General features: G+C 38.9%; 2 protein-coding genes across 2 annotated transcripts in view; one reads left to right on the top strand and one right to left on the bottom strand.

Annotated features, from left to right (window-relative positions):
- The window catches only part of LOC118411524 (aldo-keto reductase family 1 member B1-like), a gene marked incomplete in the record, with an annotated part of 6,914 nt that extends 3,209 nt beyond the window's left edge, over window positions 1–3,705 (top strand). The window contains 5 exon segments of the mRNA XM_035813838.1: window positions 1,581–1,687; window positions 2,117–2,198; window positions 2,358–2,441; window positions 2,754–2,836; window positions 3,133–3,705. Of these exon segments, the coding sequence (XP_035669731.1) occupies window positions 1,581–1,687; window positions 2,117–2,198; window positions 2,358–2,441; window positions 2,754–2,836; window positions 3,133–3,202 (426 nt within the window).
- Window positions 3,706–4,095: 390 nt separating this feature from the next.
- LOC118411525 (ras-related protein Rab-8B-like) lies at window positions 4,096–10,380 on the bottom strand. Its single transcript, XM_035813839.1, has 7 exons — window positions 10,224–10,380; window positions 7,565–7,625; window positions 7,299–7,359; window positions 6,869–6,946; window positions 6,571–6,657; window positions 5,801–5,866; window positions 4,096–5,528 (listed from the first exon to the last, which is right to left on the bottom strand). The coding sequence occupies exons 1-7, from the start codon at window positions 10,354–10,356 to the stop codon at window positions 5,388–5,390; spliced, it is 627 nt and encodes a 208-aa protein (XP_035669732.1). The 5' UTR covers window positions 10,357–10,380; the 3' UTR covers window positions 4,096–5,387.
- Between the last annotated feature and the right edge of the window lie 243 nt (window positions 10,381–10,623).

Below are 10,623 nucleotides of genomic sequence, written 5' to 3'. Positions count from 1 at the left end.
ATCGCTCTTTTCCATCCTGTACTCTCCCAGCCTTTGTGCTGAAAGACCTTCCCCACCATGTACCATCCTGTACCCTCCCTAGCCCTAATGCTGAAGGACCTTCCCCCACCCAATACTATTCTGTATCCTCCCCAGCATCCTCTACACTGTACTATATTGTAACCTCCCATTTCCTTAGTGTTGAAGAAAATTCCTCTGCTTAAAGTCCATCACCAACCCTGTACTATGCTGTATTATTCCTAGCTTTAGTGTGAAAGGACCATTCCCACCCTGTTATATCCCCCACCCCTGCACTAACTACTATACTGCTACCTTCCCAACCTTAGTACTACCTTAACATCCCAATACTGTACTATTCTATAGTGTTGAAGGACCATCCCTATACTATAGTTTTCTGTACCATCCCTTTCCTTAGTTCCGAAAGACCATCCCCATCCTGTAGTATTCTGTACCATCCCTTTCCTTAGTGCTGAAAAGCCATCCCCATCCTGTAGTATTCTGTACCTTCCCTTTCCTTAGTGCTGAAAGACCACCCCATCCTGTAATACTGTAAATGCAGAAATGTTCACGGTGGATTAATGTTCGCGGTTTTCGCGTTGACCACTTCACCGCGAACTTAAAAAAACCGCAAATATTTTTCTATTATGGTATTAGACTGCAGTCTAAGGTGTTACCGCGAACTTGAATCCATCGCGAAAGGTCCTTCTTCCCGCTACCGCGAAATTAAATCCCCGCAAACTTATATGCATTTACAGTATTCTGTATCGTCCCTTTTCTTAGTGCTGAAGGACCATTCCCATCTTGTATCATTCTATACTATCCCTTTCCTTAGTGCTGAAGAACCATCCCATCCTGTAGTATTCTATGCCATCCCTTTCCGTGCTGAAGAACCATCCCCATCTTGTATTATTCTATACTATCCCTTTCCTTAGTGCTGAAGAACCATCCCATCCTGTAGTACTTTATACCACCCCTTTCCTTAGTGCTGAAGAACCATCCCCATCTTGTAATATTTTATACTATCCATTCCCTAAGTACCGAAAGACCACCCCATCCTGTAGTATTCTATACCATCCCTTTCTTTAGTGCTGAAGAACCATCCCCATTTTGTAGTTTTCTGTACTATCCCTTCCCTTGGTACTGCAAGACCATCCCATCCTGTAGTATTATAGACCATCCCTTTCCTTAGTGCTGAAAGACCATCCAATCCTGTTACATTCCATACTGTCCCTTACCTTAGTACTGAAGGACCTTTCTCCAACCTCTATCCTGCACCCTCCTAATTCATTGGTGCTGAATGACGACCTCCCACCCCGTACTATCCTTTGTGCCACTCCTCATCCGGATACAGAATACACCACTGTGAATTTTGTCTTACCCTCAATCCCATCCTCCCACAAGTCGCATTGCCCTGCTGATGAAAATGTGTTGTTTTCTTCATGTGCTTTCTCCCACCCTGCACTATACTGTACCTTCCCTGCCTTATACAATCCTGTGCCATCCCTTAGGTGTTTTAATGAAAATCCCTCTTAACTTAAGATGAAGTCTTAACTCCTTGAAGAAAACTTGTTCCTTCCCAGATGGAGCTGCATCCGTACCTATCCCAGGAGGAGATGGTGAAGTTCTGTAAGGACCATCAGATTGCCGTCACTGCCTTCAGCTCTTTTGGTGCACCTGACAGCCCCATGTAAGCATAAACACTTTTCATTTTGTCCAGAAAACAAACGACCAAATCAGAGTTTTTGGTAACACCTCATGGGTGGAGCCTACTTATGGTGCCATGATTGAAGTGAGACGATTTTAAACTTTCATCAATGCATTCCTTAGTTCTTAGTTAGTCTCTAGTATTTGATTATACTGGTGGTAGGGTCCCTGACATGGGTGGGCAGCAGTCAGCTAATCTTCATAACGCTATTACAAGCATCCCTATCCTACAGACTGATGCTGGTTAGGCCGCATACTCTGATATCCTTCCAGACACAGTTTAGTCTCCAACCAAAATAAGAGTTGACAACCCTTATGTTCCATTGAGTATCAATTCAATGTCTGAAGTCTAAAAAATGTGCATCACATATTAAGTGATTTAAGGTCAACTATGTGGATGTGTTTGTTTCAGCCGTAAGGACGATGACCCACGACTTCTGAATGATGGAGAGATCAAAGCTTTGGCAGAGAGCTATGAGAAGTCCCCTGCTCAGGTCAGCAGGATAATTCTGGAGTTTTTTGTTTTGACTTCAGATTGTACATTTTTGAGGTGGCTGGTGTCAAGTATATTCGCTTATACAATGTAAAATAGATATCATTTTGCACAAAAAGTCATGTGTTTGTCATTATCAGTTCACTTGTACTTTGTCCAGATCATCCTGCGTTACCTTGTGCAGCAGAGGATCTCAGTGGTTCCCAAAAGTTCCAACCCAGACAGAATCAAGGAGAATACAGAGGTAACAACAATCACACAGTTTCAGCTAGAATAACCATTTTGGATTAGACTGTAACAGAAGGGTTTATTCTTGGACTATTCTTTAAGGAGGTTATGAAGAGATGAGCTGGAAAAGCCAAAGGTTTCTGGTTTCGATAAAGCCTCGCATCAGGAAGGACATCAAAGGAATGAATTTGGGAATTCAATCTAGTTTGTGTAGATTTTTCTTGTGTTGGAAAGAAAGCTTTAAAGTTTGTTTAAAAAATACTACTCTTTTACATAATTTATGCAAACAGTTGAAAACTTCAATTGTAATATTATGTTTGTCCTTCAGATCTTTGACTTCAAGCTGAGTGACGACGACATGACCAGGCTGGATGTGCTGAACAAGAACTGGCGTGCCCTGCGCTATGAGTCGTAAGTATCAATAACTAGAGTTCCATGACCTCATACCTTACTCTTCAACACTCTAATATCACGACTACGGCTGGTTCAGAATACAAGATGTTAAAACCGGAAATGGCAGTGCCTTAAAAGGCATGACCTCCTTGGCAAAGGATAAATAATTCATTTTTGATCATCCATGCTAGCCTGCACACTGCTGAGGTAGAAGATAATACCAACAAATCTGTCACGGTTGGTAGGTAATGCACCAAGGGGAAACTACCCAGTAGGGCATCAGTTTGGAAATATGATCTTGGTTTGGGTTTCAGGGTGAAAAAGCACAAGTTCTATCCATTCATCAAGAAGCCCAGTGAGGAGCCCATGGCTGCCAGGGCTTAGCCAGGACTCAAGTCTTGGCTGAACTCCCACAGAAGTCAAAGAAGATTGCTGACAGCCATTCAACATCACTGCTTAGAACCAACACTAAGGGGTTATATACAATGCACTACCAATGTGTCCATTTAGCTGAATTTTTCTTGATATTCTTGTTTAATGATGTTGATTGCAGAATTAGAAGAGCTCACTTGACATTCCAATATTTCTTATTATCGGTTATTAAATAACAGATACACCAGAACTTCTGCACAATCTAACAAATGTTGTCTTACATTTTGAGGATAGAAGCTGTGAAAAGAAGACATAATCCTTCCATGTGTATGCAGACATTACCAGCAATACTACACACCTATGGGTGATCTAGTTTTTGCAATGTCTGATGACACTTAGTAAACATTCTCAAGATAAATGTTGTATTGCACAAAAAGGACTGTCAGGGCTTCCAATAAAATTCTCAACATCTGTTTACACCAGCAGGTGTTGTATGAGCTTGTGTCAGTTGAAAATGCTTTGACTATCTGAGTGTTTCTGTTATAGGTGTTTATGTTATTAAGACATTGAAGTCACCTATTCTATATTGTTCAGCCCTTTGCAGGCATATGGCGATAGCTGGATATGTTACAATGAACAACCTGTCACATAGCTTGTGCATATCTAACTCCAGGCATTGGTTTATAGCTAGTGAGGATGCTACAATACTGTTCTTGATAACACGTTCTACTCTACTGAAGAGGGATTTTTTTCTTATACAGTACCTAAATCTTTAGTTGGACATAACTAAGGCACAATACAGCTCATTTTACAAGTGGTAGGATGAATAATGTCATACATGTACTTTCTGTGACAACTTCATTTAGATCAACAACAGCCAATATTAAACAAACCTAAAACCCACAAAGTTGAAACTCAAACTTTATTCAAACACACAGAAAATACCTTAAATCTCTTGGAAGCAGTTATCCTTTGGTCTAAGGGCTCTTTGGGACATCATACAATATTATAAGTACATACATTTTCATTTCATTTGGATAATGCTCAAGATATAACATTAGGTAAAACAATTCATAAGAATTGAATAAAAGTTCTGATATTTTCAAGTTAATATGATTTGCTGGAGGTTTAATGTTGACATGCTAACTGAATTAAGAACTTTAAGTCAAACTTACAAATCAAAAACATGATTGGTCATGTTGACGACATGTATTTTGTATAAAATGAAAAAAAATATATAACAATGAACTACCTTCTACTGGAAAACTTTTTTCACAATTTGAATTCTAGATCAAATACAATCTAACATCCAGTCATGCTGTTACCAGTCAGGTGTATAGATGGGTGCACAGGAAGAAATCACATACTTGGTTACGTTCTTAAGATATTTCAATGATAACAATTATGTGCGCAAATACATACGTTTTGTCAGAAGTACATGTATAAGCAAAAAAGAAAACATATCAAATATAAATATAAAAAGAGGAAGAGACAGACACTCTAGCAAAACAATAAATAAATGAAGTAAAAGACTTCAATAGAGATTGAATTGTATTTAAATATTGCTTACCTGGATGTCTAACCTTCATAAACGAAGTAAAAGACTTGTTAAATTTCATCAAAATATACAGTGTCACTGTGTCTTCAAACTCCACATGCAACAAATATCACTGCATAGGAAACAATAAAACCAGTGCATACAGTCTTAATGCTCAACCTGACATTCCCTGATACTGATCTAATTCTTCACGGCAAAATCACACAAACCTAAAGTGGATTCTGTGCAACATCATAAGTTGTCCTGCTGTGGTTCATAAGGGCATATGTTGGAAAGGAAATCAAAGCATAAAACATACCCAATGACATAAAAGCATGGCACAATATTAAGGTCTTTATAAAGTTACTGGTTTTCCTGACCAACATACATAAGCTTCATTTCTATTGATACAATCACATGGCATGTGTTCTACTGCAAATGTGACATCATAGGAGCAGAGTGAAGAAAACTGGAGTTAGTTGCAGAGTTAAGGGTGAGTCCAATTTTTGTATTGAAAATTTTTCTGCTGAATTTCAGTTAAGGTATACAGTAGCTGATACTGTATAGTTTAGATAATGTATATTCAACAATGAGGGCTCTTGCCCCGGGTGTTAGGTGAAAATGCAGGACAATTAGCTTAGGTGCACTTGGGATGGAAGATCAGCAACTACAACTGCTCTTCTTCAACTCTTCATCTGATTGGTCGAGCTTGTCCCATCTGATGACATCACGAGCGCTGTGTTTTCGTGACAGTTTCCGTGATCTCGATTCACTCATTTTCTTTGCCAATGCTAGAAATGCCTGGAAAAGGTAGGATTCAAAAAACATTCTGAAATTCATAATCATGTAAACATAATCCAATTGTCGAACAGAGTCTATATCTCTATTTGTTTCACACTTAAGTCGTTATCACTATTTTTAGAGTCTAGTGTAATGTACAAAGAAATTGAAAAACACTCATTCTTGTAACATAAAGTTTCTGAAAGTTTTAAAATTGTTTTATTTAAAAATATTTAATACATTACAAATCCAATTATTAAAGGTACTATTACTGTAATACTCTTTTTTTTTACCTCCTCCACATTAATATTTTCCTTGGCACTGGCTTCTATCAACTCCAGGTCAAAGCTCTCTGCAAGCTGGTCAAAACAAAAGGGATAGAAACAAAAAATTTAAAGAGGTAAGAAAGGTACCATTTGTAAGAAATAATGTTTTTATCTTTTAAATTACTTGGTCTAGCCAGCACACAACTGCTCTGATTATTACATTGATTCAAACATATTCATAGTGTATAATGACCAGCCCCTTATAATAACTCTCTTCTACCTGCCACCTGCTACATTGTGTAATCTGACACCACAGGGTGTCTGACACACTCCAGTAACCATGGTGACAGCTGTCTGGGGTAGGTCATTGACCTTCTTTGCTTGAAGAAGAAGAAATGTAGCATCATAACTTATACAATGTTCCTTCTACGAAGGTTCAGATAACAACAAATTGGCCATCAGGTCGACTTTTCTCACCATGTAAAATATACTGACAAGTGATTCTCAGTGTATACATGATATACCGTATTGTTGGTCGCATTTAACTGGAGAGCAACTTTATTTGAAACATGAATAAACAACAGCTGCATGTGATAGTGCTCTAAATACCCTCACCCAAAACGCTTTTTGAATGTTAATCTGGAACACCCCTATATGAACCCCAAACATTTCCTACGGCATACATTCAAATCAAACTGAAAGATTCTTGCATAGTAACGATAGTTGGAATGTTTTGTTTTGCTCTTGAGCTCACAAAGCTCCAGGCCTAGTAAGTGCCAAAAACAAAAGTCCCGTACCTTTTGTGCTCTTGCCAGCTCTACCACTCTGTTCTCCATGTCACACTTGTTTCCTACCAGTAATAACTGTACATCTGTGGATGAATTCTGAGGAAAGAAAATAATAGTTGTACAAAACACACAATAAATGTAACAGTTATCAAATGGTTTACAGCTTGAGTGGAAGGGGTGTAAGTAACCTGGGATCTACTGTGTGTGTATCTAATCCCCTGTGTGAACCCAAGATTATGGAGGTGACTACCGTAAGTTAACAATGTGTGACCTATTGACAGTGATCTCAGATTCAGCCATTACTTACCTGTTCAATATTTCTCAACCATTTTGCCAGGTCGATGAAAGATGTCTCCCCTGTTATGTCATACATCAGTAAGATTCCCTGTAGAGTAAACAAGAAAGATATTCAGATTCTAACTTTAATGCCACCATATAGCAATAAAAAAATCACAATGTCAGCATGAAATAGACTTCAAACTGAAGAGCTATAGCTACGTGACATTGTACATACATTTATTCTAGTTTGTGAAAATGTAGTTGTTAGAAGAAAGAACATAGATTTTAGACAGCCTGTCAGTACGTGAGTTACAAAATAAAACTGTGGCAGAGAGAGTTGATTATGACATCCAACAGTAAAAGCCAACAGTGAAAAAAGAGATGCCTGCACCAATACCCAAAACAGTAAACATACATTATCTATCTAGATTGTGAAATACAATTTAAAAAAGACTTACCGTAGCTCCCCTGTAGTATGCTGTAGTTAAGGTACGATATCTTTCCTGGCCTGCAGTGTCCCTGAAACACAGTTATGGTAATAGATTCTAATGTATCAAACTTTAATCAAGTTCAACTTATAACATATGAACACTTTGAACGATTACTATTTCTTACTAGTCTATTAGACTAAGTGATGGTAGCAGAAGCTGAATTCAATGTTTATGATTTAGACATAAGATTAAGATTATGTATTATCATAATAAAAGAAACTAAGTAGGTATACCATATCTGCAACTTGTATGGTTCACCATCCAATTTGACCATTTTCTCCTTAAAGTCAATGCCTGAAATACAAATGAAAATAATCATCAATAATGACATTCAATGGTATGTATTAAGATATTATTTACAGAATTGATTATACATTCAACCAATGGCTGTTGTATTATCTCCAAGCAGATGCAAGTTGGTGCATAGTGAAAGAAGGAAGTATTAAAAAGCAAGGGTTTGCTTAAAAGGCTGGGCTGTCTACCAGGCCAGGCTACCTGGCCTGTCTACCTGGCCTGGCCATCACGTCAGGCTAATCAGATCCCCCCATTCATAGCCCCATCATATGGCACTCAGCCAAAATAGCTGATTGACAGGCATAGTAATTGCTAATCTCCAACACTGCCAGTGGCCCCAGGTTGGCCTGTCCACCACTGGCTGGACCCTTCGGGAATGTGTCTGGGAGGCCTTCCTTGCAGCCAGGAACACAAGTACCAGTACTGTGTGTGTGTATGTTTGTGTGTGTGTGTGAATGTGTGTGTGTGTGTGTGTGTGTGTGTGTGTGTAAGAATGGGCTTGCCAGCAACAGAAATTTGTTTCCTTATTGAATATCTATCTTCTAGAACGTGCAGCTCGTGCAACAAGAAGGAAGAGCATAAAATTGATAAATCACTGTAAAGCTAAACTTGAACTGACCAAGGGGGTATAATTACATGCACCTCCTTGTTCTCTATGCTAGTATGCCATGTTGACATATACAATCTCGGTACTCACATAGCCTTTTTGAGGCTGTGGATTGTTATCCACTGCACAATTTTTGTGTCCAGGACAGAGCCCAATCCTCTCCTTCCACTGCCAACAATCTCTCCAACCCCCTTGTATAATTTGGAGTGGGGAAAGTACTGTAAACAGCACAGATTTTGTGACATGTCGAAGGATTTAGATTTAAATAGATATAGATTTGAACCCAGGACCTCTGTTTTCTAGGTCTAACACCCTAAAGCATTTACCCAACACAGTACTGGTGCAGTACTTGAATGTGTTCCTGACACGCTGCAAGGAAGGCCTCCCAGACACATTCCCGAAGGGTCCAGCCAGTGGACAGGTCAACCTCAGGTCACTCACTCAGGACAGTGTTGGAGATTAGCAATTACTATGCCTGCCAATCAGCTATTTTGGCTGAGTGCCATATGATGGGGCTGTGAATGGGGGGATCTGATTAGCCTGACGTGATAGCCAGGCCAGGTAGACAGGCCAGGTAGCCTGGCCTGGTAGACAGCCCAGCCTTTTAAGCGAACCCTAAAAAGCAAGCCTCAAAGCATGCCTTAAACTCTGAGCTCCACCCTACTATACATGTACATCTGTTTGGAGATTTGAATAAATGTCAAAGGTACTTTTGAGTGGTAGCAGCTGTATAAAGACCTACCTAATGTGTGTTTAAAATCAAGACCTTATTCATCTTAAAACAAACAACCTGGAAAATATTCAGGTACAATTGAGATATTCAAATACAATATATACAATAAAGACTTCAACTGCATTAGAGTTAAACAGGTGCAGCTCTTGACAAATCTTTAGTTAAATCAGCCCTTGTGGCCCGCCAAAACACACATTGTTATCAGTGACGTTAAACAGCGGATTCCTTCCACAATGGTTTGTTACCATGTACATTGTACTAGCAAGGGTTCAAGAAATGCAACGTCTACACTTACACACCTACTCACTCTGCATAATGTATTTTGAAATAACATCCTGTAAAATATTCTAACTGACAAGATTAGGTTAGCCTGACAAACTGCACCCCTCCTCTTGGGTACAATACTGTAACATTTATACTAGTACTGTAATGTTTCTGTCCGAATCTTAGTCCAGCATCGTTTCAGTTCGGGTTTATTGTTTTATGTCACTATTGTATCATTTCAATACTCTAACAAGTTACAAACACACGCTGACAGTATACTGAAATACGTATTATTTTGTACTGTATGTTATAATTTCAGTAAAAATAATTTCAGTTACTGTAATGTGTTATGTCAATGCTGTAGATTTGCCAGCTGGGGCCTGCATACTTCTAGATGGAATCCATGTAATACTTGAGGTGTGTGCAATTTTAGCTCTCACAAACATGTCCTGTTTAAGAATTAACGTTAATTACATGACATCAACTTGCATGACATGAGGAACCGGTAAACCATGTGATTATCAACCATTGTACGTAACGTTACATTTCTGCTATTTTTGTTTACTTATTTCTGATAACCTGTGCTAATACATTGATAGTAACCTGGTAATAAAATTTCCGTATTTTGTTTCGTAAGGAACTGACTGACTTGAATATAAATCACATCAGCCTTCTGAGTGTGCTTTGGGTAAATAAACGTAAACAACGTTAACGTTACACAAATAATTTGCAGTCGAATTTTATGGGGTGTTTGGCAATCATGTAACGTTAACAACATTTCACATCTTTCCGTCAGATTGTCAACTACTTGAGACTTCTGTGGTCAATTCCTGACCTCTGTGAGACTAGAACAAACTGTTATTGCTGCAAAAATGACACAAAATAAAGAAACGAGTTTGCATTGTCAGATAAGCCCTGGTAAAGTTATGTCAACACACATAAGGGTGTCGGAATTTCTGTCCATTTACGCGAAAAGTATGGGTTTGGGGCTCACCAATAGTTGAAATGTAGCTCTCTAGAAATCCTCCCCCACAGAATCGGTGTATAAAGCATGTTTTTCCGACGTCGATGTCGCCTAACACCAGGATTTTGAAGACCGGCGGTTCGTCTGCTGGAGCGGCGGCCATGTTTGTTTTCACACTGGGTTGGTGTAAAAGACGAAATGACGCAAGCCAGAGACGAAACCGAACCCACAAAACAGAAAAATATACTCTCGTATCAAACAAGAGCACGGTGACTCTGGTATTAAACAAATCGTTATCTGAAAGTCTTAATTTGAAAAAAAAAACACTAACCACGTATGATGCCACTTAAAACGTTTCTTAGACATTTTCTGAAGGTTGTATGTGGGCCCCTATAAAACCCGGACTTTAAACTCAGAACGTTAATGGCTG

This window comes from Branchiostoma floridae, chromosome 3 (genome assembly GCF_000003815.2).
Source record: "Branchiostoma floridae strain S238N-H82 chromosome 3, Bfl_VNyyK, whole genome shotgun sequence".
Classification (NCBI taxonomy): Eukaryota; Metazoa; Chordata; class Leptocardii; order Amphioxiformes; family Branchiostomatidae; genus Branchiostoma; species Branchiostoma floridae.
This window is presented reverse-complemented; position numbering and strand designations above follow the sequence as displayed.

Coding starts and splice junctions, on each gene's coding strand:
- LOC118411525 (XM_035813839.1), bottom strand. CDS start 10,356: ATGGCCGCCGCTCCAGCAGACGAACCGCCGGTCTTCAAAATCCTGGTG. Junction 7,360..7,564: donor CCATACAAGTTGCAGATATG/GTATACCTACTT, acceptor ACTGTGTTTCAG/GGACACTGCAGGCCAGGAAA. Junction 5,529..5,800: donor AAAATATTAATGTGGAGGAG/GTAAAAAAAAAG, acceptor TACCTTTTCCAG/GCATTTCTAGCATTGGCAAA.